Source organism: Sminthopsis crassicaudata, chromosome 4 (genome assembly GCF_048593235.1).
Source record: "Sminthopsis crassicaudata isolate SCR6 chromosome 4, ASM4859323v1, whole genome shotgun sequence".
Lineage (NCBI taxonomy): Eukaryota > Metazoa > Chordata > Mammalia > Dasyuromorphia > Dasyuridae > Sminthopsis > Sminthopsis crassicaudata.
The window spans coordinates 287,527,540-287,545,314 of NC_133620.1; the positions used below are offsets into that span (position 1 = coordinate 287,527,540).

Sequence of the window (17,775 nt, forward strand, 5' to 3'; positions counted from 1 at the left end):
ACTCTTTCATTTGCCACATTGGAATGCTCTGCTCAGGGAGAGTCTGCCTAGACTTAGTGTCTGTAAACCTATGCTGACCTGGCCTGGAAAAATGACTGATGATGTTTTCTTTGGTTTTCCTAATCTGTTGCATATTCTGGATTGGGGGAGTTGGGGTAGAAAGCCAAGTTCTACTTACTGCTATTCCATCATCTCAGCTCTTCTTTATTCTTTACAAACATAGCACTTACTACTTGAATCACAAAATTCTATACTGCCGTATATCACCCATTCCTGTTTTCTATCTATCCAATTATATTCTAAATTACTTGTAGTAAAGGACCATCCTTTGTCCTATTTCTGTATCCTACACAAAGTTTAAGATAGCATCAGGCACATAGGAGGGATTAGTAATACATGTCAAATTAATGAAAGATTGGGGTACCAAGAAAGGATAGATCCCACATTATCGATGAATTCTAAGAGTTTTATTTAGAATTGTACACATTAACAAATTCATTGTATTGGCAGTTTGGAGGACTGAAGAAGGTGTAGAGGAGGGCACAGAGAGCTCCTGGCTCCCTGGTTTCCCCTCTCCTTCCTCTAGTCCCTCTGTTTCAGATTTCATTGGCAGACCCTTAGGGTTAAGTCAAAGATCAGTATCCTGAGGACTCTCAATTGTGTGGACTGGTACAGAATTTGAGGGTATGGAACCCCTGGATATCCTGGCCTAAATTATTTCTTCTAGCAGATGGCTGGTTTCACCCACAGTCCAGCTGTGAAAATCATGCCAGAAGGTCTTTGGGGAGGTTAGTTGGTTGGTTCCAAATTGAGCTTCTCTTCTTGAGAGGTGGGGTCAAGGGTGGAGGATTTATCCTCTTTATTCAGGGACTCCTGTGCCTCACAACTGTTGGTTATCTCACTGTCCCGGGATGCCCGGTGGGACAGACGTTTCAGAGAGGAGTCTCGCCGGGCTAGCAGTGAAGGCTGGAAGCCAGGGAAGGAACTGCTGGTTGGAGGACGCTTATCTGTTGGGAAAGAAGGAAGAATAAAAGGAAGTTCCATAAAGAGAGAGATAGTATCATTTCCCCCCACCCCACCCCTTGTCATTATTTCTTCTGTGTTTCCAGCCCTCTTAGACCATTCAGAGCAGAAGGTATGGACTATAGCAGCTCTATCCAAAATACTGTAGTAATAACTCTTTACTTCACCTGGTTTCATATGACTTCCCCTCATGTACTCTATCATTCAAACCAACTGTCTTATTTGCTGTTACTCTATGCCTAGAATGCTGTTTTTCTATACTCTATTTTATCTTGCTCTACCTACCCTAGCTGCCTAACCAGAAGCCTGTGGGAGCCTCTGGTGTAGTAGTCTCGGGCATTATCCCTCTCACCTCCAGGCCGGATCGGGTGCATGAGTCTGCTCATCTGAACATTCCAGTGCTTGACATTGGTGCTGGCCTGATGAAGCTTCCGTTGGGCCGCCTGCCAGAAAGTAAAGGGAGCAGAGCTGTTAGAAATTCTGGGCAGAGAAGGGCCCACAGGAGGGAGAAACATGGCAAGATTGTGGCTTTCAGCATAGGATCACCTTTCCTAATGAGTTGTGCTTGCTGGTGGTAGATATAAGGGGGTAGGGTTAAGCACAGGGTACTAACTAACTTCCTGGAATCCCCCACAAACATCTGGTTTATACCTTACCTAAGCACTTATTTGTTCAGTATTGCCAATTATTTTCATACATATAACTACCCAGCAACAAATCTGTTATCTGTAAACAGTAGATACTTAATAAATGTACATTGAATAGAATGGAATTAAAGAAACAGCATTATGGCATAGTGGGGGAAAAAAATCACTGGAGTAGGAGGATCTGAGTTCAAATCCTATATCCAATTCTTACTGCCTATGTAACCTAGGGCAAGTAGCCTCTTTGGGCTTCCGGTTCCTCATCTTTAAAAACAGGGAGAGATGTCTTTCAAGGTCCCTTACAACTCTAAATCTATGCTTGTATGATATTGGGAATCTACAATAATGGCCAAGTACCAAAGAGAAAGGAGTATGAAATGAGAATCCACTTTGGACTGGTACAGAATTTGACAGACAGGATGGCAGAGTAAAAAATATTCACACACAACCTTATAATATCAATTACTCATCTGGCATTTACTTAACACTGCCTTGGGTGGTCAGTTACCTTTTCAAGTATATGGGTTCAATCAGGAGACCTGAGAGAAATGGGTCCAAATATTCCCGACCACTACCATTGTTGTTAGATTGCAAAACCTTTAAAATGGGCATCACAGGTCCCCCTTTAAAAAAAAAACCCAGACTCCATTCCCACTGAAGATTGATACAGTGAATAAAAGGATAGAGTGGTTGTACTGATTTCCTTACCAGAGAAGTGGATGCTAAAAGAGGAGGAAAAAAACAACAATATATGTCTTTTTTTCCTGATCTCAACTAGTGCCCTTTTGATCTTTGGTAAATCCCATTATGATATTTATAAAAACCTCCAAGAAAAATAGAAAAGTGTGTGGTTTGGTTTTTTCCCCCCTAGCCTTAGATTGTCAACATGTTGAAGGGAAGAACAATGTTATATTCTTCTCCTAACCATGGGCACACAAAGGTCATTGCATTTGGAGGGATGGTAGCCTGCACTGGGTGACTGGACTGCTGATCCCTGGGGTGATGGTGCCTGAAAAAGTACATCTGGGACCTTGGGCTTACCTCCACATCCTCATCAGCCCGCTGGCGGTTCTGCCGCACCTGCTCCAGCTGCTGCTGGGCCTGCTGCAGAGAGCGACTCTGGATCTCCATTTCCTGCTGCAACTCTTGCTTCTCCTGCTGCGCCTGCTCAATATAACGCTCCTGCTCCTCCTTCAGCTGCATCAGCTGCCTCAGCTTCTCTTCCTCCTCCTCCAAAAGCCTGATCAGGGGATTGGAAGGTTAATAGGAAGGACTAGAGTCTAACATTAAGTAGCTAGGTGGCACTCGAACGCACAAGGTGCACGGCCTCCAGGCAGGAAAGCTGAGATTCCTGAGTTCAAATCCTGCCTCAGACACTTACTGGGTAACCCTGGACAAAACACTTGTTTGCTTCAGATAATAGTACTTAGTTCCAGAGTTGCTGTCCAAATAAAATGAGATGATAATTGTATAGCACTTAGTATATTGTCTACCATATAGTGAGCACTATATTAATGTTAGTTATCACTTTGTGTAGCTAGGAGGCTCAGAGGATAGAGTTCTTGACCTCATCTTCCCGAGTTCAAATTTGGCTGCAGACAATAGCTATGTGACGCTAGGCAAATCTATTAATCTTTTTTTTTTTTTTTTTTTAAATTATAGCTTTTTATTTACCAGATATATATGCCTGGGTAATTTTTCAGCATTGACAATTGCAAAACCTTTTGTTCCAATTTTTCCCCTCCTTCTCACCTCCTCTCCCAGATGGCAGGTAGAGCAATACATGGTAAATATATGTTTTAACCTTGTTTTCCTCAGGTTCCTCATCTATAGATAGAATGAAATGGAAAAGGAAATAGCAGATGCTAAAAGATATTAATTTTTTTTTTTTTAGTATTTTATAGTATCAGTTTGGTATTTTACAGTATAAAGAATGGTTTCAGGGAAATCTGGAAAGAGTTTTGTAAACTAATGCAAAATTCACCCACAAGAAACCAGTTGGGATTGTGGAGAACAGAATATGACTAAACAATACAGACTAACATCATAGTACTTGACACCTGAGAAGGTTGTATAAAAGACCAAAGAGCTAATATAGAATAAAAGAATCTGATTTTTGGATTTAGGCTCTGGCCCTTCCTACATGTGTGATCTTGAGCAAATTACTTTCCCACTTTGGGCTTTAGTTTCCTTTTCTGTATAATGGAATAAAAAGTAAAAATTCCTGCATTATTTCTGGCATGATTTAACTCATGGATGTGGAAGCATATTAAAGTCTCCTTGTTAGTTCAACTAGAAATATATGAACTATAGATTTTATCTGGTCTGAAGTCCTTTTCAGACTTGCCTGAAAGAAGGAAGCCTTATTAGCACTTAATTAAATTTTTTTTGGAAACAATGTCTTTCACTAAATCCCTTTTCCCTCCTTTCTCTTAGGACTAACCTCTGTCTTTTAGAAAAGCATTTTAAAAGTCATGTTACTAAAAAAACCTAATGGATTAAAGGTGGTGTTTGTTGTTTTTGAGCCATTTGGGATATTGTTGGCAAAGACACTGGAGTGATTTTTCCAGTTCATTTTACAAATAAGGAAACTGAGAAAAAGTGACTTACTCAGGGTCACATACACATGGTAAGTGTCTGAAGTCAGTTTCTCAGGGAGATGAGACTTCCTGACTCCAGGTCTAGCACTCTATCCACTGTGCTACCAGGTTGCCTTAGAACCAGCTCATACTGGGCCTGAAAGAGTCAAATGTTAACTTGTTCACCTAGAAAGTGAACATCTTGGAAACTGGCAAAGAACAGATGCTACAAACCAGGGCTTGATTTATTGTTTTATTGATTATTTTTACTTAAGAAAGTAATGAAGAAAATATTAAAAACACAGATTCAACTTAAAAGCTTGTGTTTTCTATCTTAAACATTTATCAGAACACCCCTGACTATGCATTCCTCATGTTTAGTTAAGATGTGTTCAAAGATAAAGATTCTTGTTTTTCTCTCTGCCCTGAAGGTATGATGGTGAGGATCACAGAGAAGTCTCTGTTCACCTTTGATGAGATGAAGATGAGATGGATCAGAGAAGGATTGAGTGGTTTTAGGAAAATGGCCAAAAGTTTCCAAAAGATTAAGTGAGTTAAGCATAACACCGATAAGATTTAAATTAACCTAAAATTAATTTTAAAAAATTATTCCTGTCATGGTACAACATCAATTATAATATTGATTTTTTTTTTTTTTTAGTATTTTATAATATCAGTTTGGTATTTTACAGTATTCTTTTTTTTTTTTTTTCTTTTACATTGGGCTGTTATGAGAAATCCAGGTAAAGAACTTTGTAAATAGGAAAGTTTCTTACACATGAGTCACTATTATTGTTGTTGTTGCTATTATTGTTATATATTAGAGGTAAGGTCTATTGAAGCAACTAAGTGGTGCAATGGATAGAGTGGTAAACTGAAGTCAGAAAGACCAGGGGTCAATTCTAGCCTCAGACACTTAATAGTTGTGTGACCTAAGTCACTGTTCACCTCAGTTTTCTCATCTGTAAATAGGCTGGAGAAGGAAATGGCAAACCACTCCAGTGTCTCTGCCAAGAAAAAGAGTCTGATGTAACTGAACTACAAAGTCCTAGTGGGGTGAGGATAGACAGGAATATGAGTGGAATGGGATGAGGTTTATAGAACAGTGGGATGAGGTAAATCTCAGTTGATCCAGAGAAAGGGTTGAGAATGGGTTCAATAAAGGGGAAGATCAGGGTGTTCTGGATAGTTGCAGGCATGACCTACCTGGTCTGGGCATAGCGCATGGACTCCTCATCCTGACGAGCCTTCACCTCTAGTTGCAGAGCCTCCTGTAGCCTCTGCTGCATCTCCTCCAGCTCAGAGATTCGCTGTCGCTGCCTAATAGCCTCTTCTTCCTTCATCTCCATTTCTGCCTGCATGGAAGCTCGTGCCTGATCCAGAGGAGGAAGCACAGGGTCATTAAGAACCAGGACATAATGGGACAGAATTTCTGAGGGCATTGGGTCGGAAGCCCAAACTTGTTTATCAACAGGCATCTATCAAGCATCTATTAAGTGCCAAGGACTGTGCTAGGCAGCAACAGGGTTAAGTAACTTGCCCAAGGTTACACAGCTTGTAAATCTGATCTGAGGCTAGATTTGAACTCAAAAAAAGGCGTCTCCCTGACTCCAGGTCCAGCACTCTATCCACTGTATCACCTAGCTGCCCCTCTTCTTAGTAAGCACTTACTAAGTGTTTTTCAACTCAATTCAGTGAACTTAGTTTATGATCATATTACTGGTACTTTGATATTTCACGGATTTTATTGCTTAGACTTTCCCCCTCTATTAATGCAGATTGCAGCCCTTTTTGTGCTTGGGGAGGTAATTTAATTAGTTGCTAGGGACTAGACCCTTATGGATAAAGCTCTGCCTTCAAAGCCTTTCCAGAACGAATTAATAATTAAATTATACCACAGTGCCAGGCAAATAGTAGACATTTAATAAATTAATTAACTGTGGTAAATACTGAGGATGTAAAAACAAAAATGAAAATAGTTCCTATTCTCAAAGAACTTACAGTCTAGCGGTAGAGAGGTCACCACATGTATGTATACAGACACCTGGGGATAAAACACAAGGGGATACAAATCTAGCAGGGCTTGTCCTCTACTAACATAGCTTTCATGAATCTGGGAATAGGGAATGACCGATTTTTTAATAGGAAATGAATAGGGAAAAGAACCTCATTTTACATAAAAATTAATAGCCATTCTTTACATGGTGGCAAAGAACTAGAAATTGAGGGAAAATGGCTGAACAGGTTGTGATATATGATTGTGATGGAATATTTTTGTGCTATAGATATAATTAGAGCAGGATGGTTTCAGGAAAACCTGGAAGGAATTTTTGTGAACTAATCCAAAGTAAAATGATCAGAACCTAGAGAACATTGTATACAGTAAGAACAAGACTTTTAAGGATGACTGACTTGTAGAAGTGACTGATCAAGAGAATGATCTTAAGACGATTCTAAAGGATCCATGATGAAAAAGGACACCAGATGACAAGTCCTGAATGCAGATTGAAGCTTTTTTTAAAAAAAATTCTTTTTTCTTTTTCTTTCTTTCTTTTTTTCTTTTTTCCTAAGGCTGGGGGTAAGTGACTTGCCCAGGGTCACACAGCTAGGAAGTGTTAAGTGTCTGAGACCAGATTTGTACTTGGGTCCTCCTGAATTCAGGGCTGGTGCTCTATCCACTGAACCACTTAGCCGCCCCAAAATTCTTTTTTCTTTTTCTTTCTTTCTTTTTTTTTTTTTTTTTCCTAAGGCTGGGGTTAAGTGACTTGCCCAGAGTCACACAGCGAGGAAATGTTAAGTGTCTGAGACCAGATTTGAACTCCGGTCCTCCTGAATTCAGGGCTGGTGCTCTAACCACTGCGCCACCTAGCTGCCCCAAAATTCTTTTTTCTTGTTTTTTTTTTTTTTTTTAATCTGCATTTTCTTCTGCAACATAGCTAAGATGGAAATATGTTTTTCATTACTTCACATATATAACTGATATAAAATCATTTGCCTTCTCAAGGAGGGAATAAGGGCAGCAGAGAAGTAGAGAATTTAGAATTCAAAACTTATTTTCCACATGTACTGAGAAATATTTAACAAAATAAAAACATTAAAAACAAACAAACAAACAAACAAACAAAAAACACGAACCCATCTGGGACCTTAGAAATTTCCTACATTTCCATAAAGCATTTCAGGAGGACTTTTTCAGAACATTATTATAGCACAGACTGTTGTCCTCCATGCCTAAAATGCAATCTCTCCTCATCTCTGGCTCTCAAAATTCCTCCTTTTCTTTAAGACTCAGCTCAGATACTACTTTCTACATCACCCTCTCCGCTACTAAAATATTTTCCCCAAAATCATTTTGCCTTTGTAGCCTCAGATTTTTATATATAGAAATGTTGTCTTCTCCAGTTAGATTCCTTGAAGTGACCTTGGGCAAGTTACTTAACCCTGTTTGTCTCAGTTTCCTCATCTGTAAAGTGAGTTAGAGAAGGAAATGGCAAACCGCTCCAGTATCTTTGATGAAAAAATCCCAAATGCAGTCACAAAGAGTTGAACTATAAGAGGCAGCTTGGCACTGAAGGGGAAGAACATTCCTGGAAAGAGCACTTCATTTATAGGCAGAGGACCTAGGTTTACATCTTATTCACTACCTGTGTAGTTCTGGTGACTTGAACTCTCAGGGTCTCAGTTTTTTTCATTTGTCAAATGAAGCTGTTTGACTAGAGAAGTCAGCTTAGAAATAGATATCACTAGACCACACATAAGTGCTAGACCACATATTGACTCAGGAAATCACAAATTAACATCATTATGTTTTATTGTATTTTAATTTATTTTGTTAAATATTTCTCAGTTACATTTTTATCTAGTGTGTGTTTAATACGTTTAAACTATTGCAGAATAGTGCAATTTTTGGATAGAATGACAAACTCAGGCCTGAGTTCAAATCTAGCCCCAGATACTTACTAGCTTGTATAACCCTGGGAAAGTCACTTAACCCAATTTATCTCTATTTTCTCAGCTGTAAAATGAGCTGGAGAAGGAGATGGCAAACCACTCCAGAATCTTTGCCATGAAAACCCCAAATAGGACCATGAAGTGAGACATGACTGAACAATAACAGTATTTTAGCCTGGTCTAGCCTGCACACTGAAGTTGTGTAGCCTTGGCCTTCTGGCAGAGTATTTGACAGCTCTGACCACACTGCCTCCTACTTCCTATTCTGGCATACTGGTGCCCACTCAGACCCGCAGTTTATCCTGGAGCTCACCTGCTCAGCCTCTCGCAGCTGCTCCTCCAGAGCCTCTTGAAGCTCCTGGTGCTGGCAGCGCCTCCGCTCCTCCTCCTCCTGCAGCAGTCGTTCTGCCTGCCTCTGTGCCTCCTGTAGCAGCTCTAGCTCCTGCAACTTCCTCTCCTTCTCCTCTTGTAGCTGCTGAAGCCGGAGCATCTCCTCCTCCTTGGCCAGCCGGCGCCGCTCCCTCTGTTCCCGCTGTTCCCTGCGTTTCTGTTTCAGGTCCTTGTGAAGAGAGGTCTTTCCCTCAGCTTGCAGCCGGATGGCTGTCTGAATTGCTGAGGAGGCAGCAAGAGGCACAAGGGTCAGTTAGGAACAGAGGAACTGGTGTCTAAGTGCAGGAAGGGTATGGGGTTCAGGCTAGAGACTAATTAAGGTCAGTGGCCAGGGAGCCAAGGATAAGGAGGAAGGGAAGTAACTGAGAGGTCTCAGATACAGGGATGCTCAGAAACGAACTAAGAATAACAGATTTCAGAGCCAAAAGGGACCTTAAGACATCTTCTTATACATATAGGCAAGTGGTGCAGTGGAGAGAGGGTTAGACTTGGAGTCAAAGACTTGAGTTCAAACGTGGCCTCATACACTTACAAGCTCTTAGTTTTACAAAAGTTCAATAATTTTCTTAGTTTCAATTTTATTAATCTCTCTGAGTTTCAGAATTGCTAATTTGGTATTTAATTGGGGGGTTTTAGGGGCACCTAGGTGGTGCAGTGGGTAGAGAGTCAGGAGGACCCTAGTTCAAATCTGGCCTCAGAAATGGAACACTTCCTAGCTGTGTGACCCTGGGCAAGTCACTTAACCCCAGCCTCAGGAAAAAAAAATGGATGTCAGTAATTGGGGGGGTTTAATTTGTTCTTTTTTCATCTTTTTTAGTTGCATGCACAAATCATTGATATCCTTTTTCTCTATTTTATTCATATAACTATTTAGAGACATAAAAAAAATTTCCCCTAAGAACTGCTTTGTCTATATTCCATAGGTTTTGTATCTCATTATTTTCATTCTCTTGGATAAATTATTGTTTCTATGATTTGTTCTTTGACCCACTAATTCTTTAGAATTGGATTATTTAATTTCTAATTGATTTTTAATCTTATCTTTCTCTGGCCTTATATTGAATATAATTTTTATTTCAAAATGGTCTGAAAAGGAAGTTTTTTACTATTTCTATCTTTCTGCATTTGATTGTGAGATTTCTGACACTTACAAGCCATGTGAATCTGGGCAAGTCAATTCTCTGACTCAGTTTCCTTATCTGCCAAATGGGGGTGATACTTGCCAGGGTCATTGCTAGAATAAAATTAGAAATTTGTAAAATGCCTTGTAAGCCTTAGAGAACTATATAAATGCTTAGGAAGAGTAGTAATAGTAGTAATGATGGTGGTGGTGGTAGTAGTGCCAAATAGATAGTTCAGTAAATAGAATGCTGGACATGGAGTTAGGAAGACCAGTTCAAATGCCCATTTCACAGAAGAAGAAACTAAGACCTAGAGGGGCTACATGATTTTGCTTTTCTAGTACGTGACAGACTTGAGCCTCCTGATTTTTATAGTGATTACTTCTTTCAGTATTACATCACAGAACTGACCTGCTGTCCACTCCTGGCGCTGACGGGTGTCTGAAGCACTCATCTCATATGTGCGTGATGCTGTCTTCACACAGAACATGCAGCGCTTCCCATCCCGGTCAGGTAGCACCTGGTTGGGGGAGACAGATCATCCCACCTCATATCACCCTCAGCTGATCCTTGATCAAATGCTCCCTCTTGGATGGGGACTATCTCGACTAGCACAGTCCACAGTGATCTTCTCCTTTCCTGGGTTCCTCTAGAACCACACTTGGCACTTATATACTGACTTATAGTGAAAGTTGTCTTCACATGTTCATAGACATCTGAAGCAAGCAGAGGTTTAAAGATTTTTGGGGGGATGTCTTGGATCCCTTTGTCAGTCTGATGAAACCTATGAATCCCTTCTTAGAATAACATTTTGAAATGTATAAAATTGAATATGTAGCATTACAAAAGAAATCAATTATGTTGAAATAGTTACCAAAATAATAATTTTTTTTTTTTAAAGTTCATAAACCCAGGTTAAGAATCCCTCATCCAAAGCTTAAAGGAACCTTGCTTGGAGGCTGACCTTCATTTTACAGATAAGGAAACTGAGGCTCAGTGTGGAAAAGTGATTTGTCAAGATTACCTGGCTAGTGAGTGTCAAAGGATTAAATTTGAACCCAGGACCTCTGACTTCTTTCCTTTCCCTGATATGTTTATAACAACAGCTTACACTCTGATTGCACTTTATGAAAAAGTATAAACTTCTTCCTTCCTCTCCTTCCCTAACTAACAGTAATATAAAGATAGTAATAGAATCATCTCTATTTTTTATCATCCTCATTTTCATATGAAGAAATGGGCATAGAAATATAAATAATTTTTCTCAGGGTCATATAACCAGTAAATGTCAATCAGAATTTGGACTCAGATCTTCCACTAAAAGATCAGGGCTTCTTTCCACCACTAATAAATCAATAGACAAACATTTATTAAGTACCTAGTAAAAGTACTTGTGCTAAGTACTGAAGATATAAAAAAAGGCAAAAGACAATCCTTACCCTTAAGAAACTTGCAATCTTATGGGGGAGAAAATAAATAAATAAGTATGTATACACTATTTTGAAGAAAAAAGGGAAATAATTAAATGAGGGAAAGTATCATTTCAGGTATTCTCCAAATAGATCTCCCTGAGAGCAGGGATAGTTATCTTACCTTACTTTACTGCTAGCCCCATAGAGACTTAATACAGTGCTGGGTACATTGCAAGTACTTTGAAGTTACAGTTTATTTACAGTTAATTTATTCCATTTACATTGATCTAGGGCACCAGGGAATTGGTAGCCTTGCCTGGTTTCAGCCAAAGCTTCTTAAACTGTGGGTCATGACTATAATAACTGAATACGGGAGTCATGAAATTATGATTTATTATCAGTAAATATTTGATTTATATACCTATTTGATACACCTCTATAACTGAGGTTGTGTAAAAATTTCTTGGGTCAAAAGGAGTTGTTAGTGGAAAAAGTTTAAGAAAATCTGATTTAGGGGGGCAGCTAGGTGGAGCACCAGCCTTGAATTCAGGAGGACCCGAGTTCAAATCTGGTCTCAGACACTTAACACTTCCTAGCTGTGTGACCCTGGGCAAGTCACTTAACCCCAGCCTCAGGGGGTAAAAAAAATCTGATTTAGGTTTTTTCCCCCCCTTGGCCTCAGAATTTAAGCCCTCTGCTTTACAGCAGTAAGGGCAGCTAGGTGACATAGTAGACAGAGTGCCCCACCTAGAGTCAGGAAGATTCAATCTCAAATCTAGTCTCACATACTTACTAGCTATGTGATCCTGGGCATGTCACTTTACCCTTTTTGCCTTAGCTGCTCATCTGTGAAGTGAGCTGGAGAAGGAAATGACAAATCACTGCAGTATCTTTGGCAAGAAAACTTCAAATGGAGCCATGAAGAGTCAGACATAATTAAACTATCACAGTAATAAAATATCTCCACATCCTCTTCATGCCTCTTTGTCCAACTTTGCGTCAGTCCAACCATCATCTATGTCCATTTCCCCGTAATCCCCTGGTCTCCATGTTTGTCTTGAAGCTCAGACAATTTTTAGAAATTCATGCATAAGATGGAATCAGACCTTAGAGGACATCGTTTCCAATCCTTTCATTGTATAGTAAAAACTGAGATTCAGATCCCTTTTTTTTTCTTCTGGTTCCTCACCTCCACACAGCATTGGGGGTCTAGGAGAATAGTACCCCTTTTTTCCTTGCACTCCTCACTCCCGTAGTAACACAGGCTGCCTGGCAATAGCTGGAACCACCGCTCTGCCCAGTTGCGCCTCAGATGCCCCCTCTTCCATAGGTAGCCCTGCACAAGGAATAGGGGTGCTATTGAGCATTTGTTGTCTCACACCTCCTCCCCCACCTGGCAGTGCCATTCTCTTCCTTTTCTCACCTGCTTAAGCACATCTTGGATGAGCTCCTGGTAGACCTCATGAATAGCCATGCTGAGTGTGTCTTGGGCCACACCCCGCAAGCAACGGCCTGAGTTGATGAGTTCCAGAAACTGCCAGACACTCAGCCCACCTGGAGACTGGACCTCCTGAGTCAGCAGCTCTTCTAGCTCCCCAAATCCCAGCTCTAGGCTCATGCTACTGTGGACCTTCTTCAGTAGATATTCTACCTGGGAGGGAGGAAAGCCAATGAGAGAGGGCTATCAGGCCAGAAGATACAGGATTACAGGATATAGGGATACCAGGGACTCAGAATAGTAAGAGCTCAAAAAAAAAAGATTCTGGGATTCCTAAGAGCCAAGGACTATTCCTGTATACGTGGCTCATCAAGATAGAACACCGGTCCTGGAATCAAGAAGACCTTAATTCAAAATTTGCCACTAATACTTATTGGCTATGTGATCCTGGGCAAGTTCATGTCAGTTTCCTCATCTGGAAAATGGGGATAATAGAATCTACTTCCTGTGATAATTGTGAACCTAAAATGTGACATTTAGAAAAGGCTTTGCAAACCTTAAAGCACTATATAAATACTATAATCATTATTATTATTATTAATTATGATCAAAGGGTTGGACTGATTGGTTGTTGTCTTTTCTCTAAGAGTATCAAAATGACTGATCATAGTCATTTTTCAATCTTGTCCAAACACAATTTGGGGTTTTGTGTAGGTACTAGAGTGGTTTACTATTTCCTTCTTCAGTTCATTCCATATATGAGGAAACTAAGGCAAATGGATAAAGTGACTTGCTCAGAGTCACGCAGCTAGGAAGTGCCTGAGGCCAGATTTGATCTCAGGAAGAGGACACTATGGTGCTCCCTCACTGCCCTAAAATCATAGGTTTATCACACTGGTTTATAATAATCAGAGCCAAGCACTAAATTTAATAAGAAAGCAAACTAAGACCCGAGAAAGTTAAAAGATTTACCTAAAGCCACACAGATAGTAAGGGTCATAAGCAGAATTTGAAGCAGGCCCAGTGACATCAGATCTAGTGTTCTTTCTACAATACCAAAGCACACTCAGTTCTAAGGTTCCTCTGACAATCTCTGATTCTCTTGACTAATGAGAACCTGCAGGAAACCCAGTCCTTTTCAGAGCTCTAGCCAGATTCCATGCACTTTAACTTGGATTTCTTTCCTTTCTGTTTAAAGAAATAATGATGATAAATAATTGGAGTGGATCAAGAAAAGCCTTAATGTGGAAGGTAGGACATAAGCTAAATCTTGAAGGAAATCAGGGGTCCTGAGGAGTGGAGGTAGGGAAGGAAAGCATTTTTGCCTTGGAGCACAGGTAACACAAATGCATGGAGATGGGAGATGAAATGTTGGATGAGAAGAAGTGAGCCAAAACTGTTGTGTAGGAACATACAGCACAACTTGTTCAACTACTTTGACTATTATAAATGCCCAAATAACTGCAATAGACCTCTGAAGGAAGACTCTCTCTGCATCCAGAGAATGAACTAATGAATGGAAATATGTATAGTATAATTTTATGTATATATAAATATTTATGTCTAATGGTAAGCCATACATTGGGGGGGGGGAGGAAAAAAGAAAGTTACACAATGTTATATATTTAAAAAGAACAGCAAGTTGTATATAATAGATTTGTAATTTTATGTGCAATCTTTTAAAATTATACTGTTATAGAAATCCTTGTATTATTTCAAAAATTAAAGTTTTTTTCTTAAAGCTATCTTCTGCTAGAGTGGCTAGCACCTTCATTTCCATCTAGCCTAAAAATGCAGAAGGCTTTGAGGGATGCCAGAAAATAGTTCTTATTGAATTCTCTAAGAATAAATGAAAGATCGGAAGCTAGGTAGCACCGTGGAAGGAAGATCAGAATTTAAATATGAAGATTTATATAACCTCAGACACTTGACATTTACTAGTGTTTGACCCTGGGTAAGTCACTTAACTCTGATTGCTTCATATAAATAAATGAAATATTTTTGGTTAAAAAAAAAATGCTCCTATGTAATGTGTAAGACAGGAAGTTGGAGTCCAGAAGCCTGGAGTTCAAATCCTATGTCAGATCCTTGTGAAGTAATTTAACCTTTCTCAGCCTCAGTTTTCTCAACTATAAAATGGGGATAATAATAGCACCAATATCACAGGTTAGTTGGTAGAATCACATAAATATATAGAGCTTTGTAAACTTTAAAACTAATATCAGTTATAACGAGGAAGAAAAACTTATAAGGCATGTTTTAATACATCAGCGCTGCCACCCCGCCCTTAACTCTGACTAATCTTTCCCTGTTTCCATTCTCCTTTAATTCCTCAGTGTGAGTTAACCCCAAAGTTCTATCAGTGGACATCTTCACTAACTACATCCAAGCTTCAATTATAAGCTCTACGATGAGTGAGCCACTAGGTGGAGCCATAATGCACTGAGTGCTGGCCCTGGGAGTCACATCCTCCTGAATTCAAATATGTATGACTCAAGGCAAGTCACCCATTTGCCTCAGTTTCCTCATTTGTAAAATAAACTGGAGAAGGAAATGACAAACCACTCCAGGATCTTTATAAAAACAAAAACAAAAATAAATAAAAATAAATAAAAACAACAAAACAAAACACAGACCTGAACAACAATGCAGAATCTACAGATTCTGAATCTAGATTCTGAATCCTGAAACTCTAGTCTAGCATTGAAAATTACCAGGGAGATTTTTTTGCCTGAATTCCCTGCTTCAAACTCAATTGTCCGAAAGTAGCCCCATCATCTTTCCCCCTGCCTTCTCCTTCTTTTCCTATTTCTATTCATTCTTCTGTTTTCCCAGTCTCTAAGGCTTGCACTTTAGAGATTCTTCTGTCTCTCATAAATCAGTTGGTTGATAAGTCACAACATCTCATTAACTGTTTTCTCCATCCTATTTCCTCTACAATGAACCTTTGTGACCTGTTTACTGGACTTTCACAACCATCTCCTAGCTAATTGTCTTGCTTCTCTCTTCTCTTCCCTTTCTAGGTCAAGTTAGGTGACATAATGGGTAAAGTGCTGGGCCTAGAGTCAGAAAGAATCATTTTCCTGAGTCTGGTCCTAAGCGGCAGGAAGATGGAACAGTGGGTAGAACACCAGCCTTTGAGTCAAGAGACCCAAATCGAGCTTCTACTTCTTAATACTTAACCCCAATTGTTTAACAAAACCTGATCTCAGACACTTATTAGCTGCATGACCCTGAGTAAGTCACTTTGCCCTGTTTGCCTCAGTTTCCTCATCTGTAAAATGAGCTGAAAAAGGAAATGGTAAACCACTCCAGTATCTTTGCCAAGAAAACCCCAAGCGGGGTCATGACTGAAAGAACTGAACTACCACAACAACGCCATGGTGTTTCCATGATGGGCAGGGACTAACTAATTTTACCCTCATGGCTGATTATGAAGTCAGCTATAGTTAGTCAGCCAGCCAGTTAGACAGTATAGTTAGTTAAGCATCTATTAAGCACCAACAATGTACCAGACACTGTGTTAAGCACTCAGGATACCAAAGAAAGGTTAAAAAACAGCCCTGCCTTCAATAGTTTATATTTTGTCTGGAGACAGACATGAAAATAAATAAAGACATATCAGATATATACAGAGTGATGGAAGGCCATCTAAGATGAAGAGGTACTATTAATAGCTAAAACCTTCTATAGGAGGAAGGATTTGAGCTGAGTCTTAAGGAAAGCAAAAACTAAAAGGCAGAGAAAGGTGAGGAGGGAGATCTTACCAGGAGTGGAGTCCAGCCAGGACAAAAGCATGGAAACATAATGTGTGAGGAAAGCAAATAAGCCAGTGTTGCTGGATTGTCATAGAATGCATTAAGAGGAGTAAAGTTGCAAAAAAAGTTTGGAAAGGCAGGAAGAAGTAGGGTTTTATTATATTTTTTCTTTCTAAACATTTATTATTAGTTTATTTTTAAATTTTAAGTTTCAAATTCTCTCCCCTCCTATAATCCCTCCACCAAGCAAAAAGATATTAATTAAACATGTGAAAACATTCAAACTAGGAAGTAGGTAATTTTTTCATAAATATATGTTAAATTGTTAAAAGTTAGAACTGGAAAGGACCTTAGAGATCCTATAGTTTAACCCTGTCATGTTACAGGGATCCTTAAGGGGGAGATTATGTAGAGTTTGGGACAGCTAGGACCCCAATTTAAGTTTCTTTTTCCATTACATCAATCTACCATTTGGAGGGAAGATGAGGGGACTGGGGGTGGGAGGATAGGGAGGATGGGGCACAGGGCAGGGCCAAGAAAGCCTCTTGAAGAGGAACAGGAAGTGGTTGGGTTACATGTATCCTGCTGCTGCGCACAAAGTTGCTGACGATTTTGGGGCAGGTCATAGAGAAATACTTAATATCTTCAGCAGCTCTCATCAGCAATGTTTGAGTGAAAACCCATCTCATTCCTCTCAAACTTAGTCTCATCTCACTGTAACACATAGGCCTATCTCTTCTCTCTATCCTTACCTATGACCTATTGAGTAGTTTTGATAGAAAAAGTGCAATAATGATATAGTAGAAAAAATAACGGATTAGGGTTATTTGAGTAACCACTCTACCACTAATTACTATGTTAGTCAGTCAATAAGCATTTATTAAGTGCTTAGTGTGTGCTAGGTGCTAGAGATACAAAGAAGGTTGTTGAAGATAGTCCCTGTTCTCAAGGTCCCTGCTCACAGTTTAATTAGGGGGACAATATGAAAACAATTTATGTAAAAATGAGATATCTTGCAGATAGGATAAATTGGAGATAATCTATAGAGGAAATGCACTAATATTAAAAGTAATCAGGATAGGCAGAATTTTAGCTAGAACTTAAAAAAAGATAGACAGGAGGAGGGGGGAGAGCATTCCAAGCACAGATGAAGAAAATGCCTGGAGTCTGGAAATGGGAGTGTCTTGTGGGAGGAACAGCAAGGATGTCATTGTTAATGGAGGTTAAAGTATGTGGGGGTGATAGGAAGCCTGGAAAAGGAAGAGGGGGACAGGGTGTGAAGGATTTTGAATGCAAAATTAAGAGTTTTTTAATTGACTTGAGAGGTAAAAAGGAGTCGCTGGACTTCATTGAATAGGGGATGACATGGTCAGATCTGTGATTTGGGAGGATTATTTTGATGGTGAAGTGGAAGCTAGATTGGAGTGGGGAGAGACTTGAGGCAGAGAGATCCAGAGCA

General features: G+C 39.7%; 1 protein-coding gene across 2 annotated transcripts in view; it reads right to left on the reverse strand.

The window, feature by feature from the left end:
* Positions 1 to 445: 445 nt before the first annotated feature.
* The window catches only part of DEF6 (DEF6 guanine nucleotide exchange factor), a 41,960-nt gene continuing 24,630 nt past the window's right edge, over positions 446 to 17,775 (reverse strand). The window contains exons 4-11 of one of the 2 annotated variants that reach the window (XM_074311188.1): positions 12,544 to 12,771; positions 12,310 to 12,456; positions 10,120 to 10,228; positions 8,511 to 8,809; positions 5,453 to 5,619; positions 2,709 to 2,907; positions 1,376 to 1,466; positions 446 to 1,007 (exon numbers count right to left, since the gene is read on the reverse strand). In XM_074311188.1, coding sequence (XP_074167289.1) covers positions 790 to 1,007; positions 1,376 to 1,466; positions 2,709 to 2,907; positions 5,453 to 5,619; positions 8,511 to 8,809; positions 10,120 to 10,228; positions 12,310 to 12,456; positions 12,544 to 12,771 — 1,458 coding nt within the window. In that variant the 3' untranslated portion in view covers positions 446 to 789. Of the gene's footprint in view, positions 1,008 to 1,308; positions 1,467 to 2,708; positions 2,908 to 5,452; positions 5,620 to 8,510; positions 8,810 to 10,119; positions 10,229 to 12,309; positions 12,457 to 12,543; positions 12,772 to 17,775 lie in introns of both variants that reach the window. The other variant, XM_074311189.1, reaches the window with a different exon arrangement.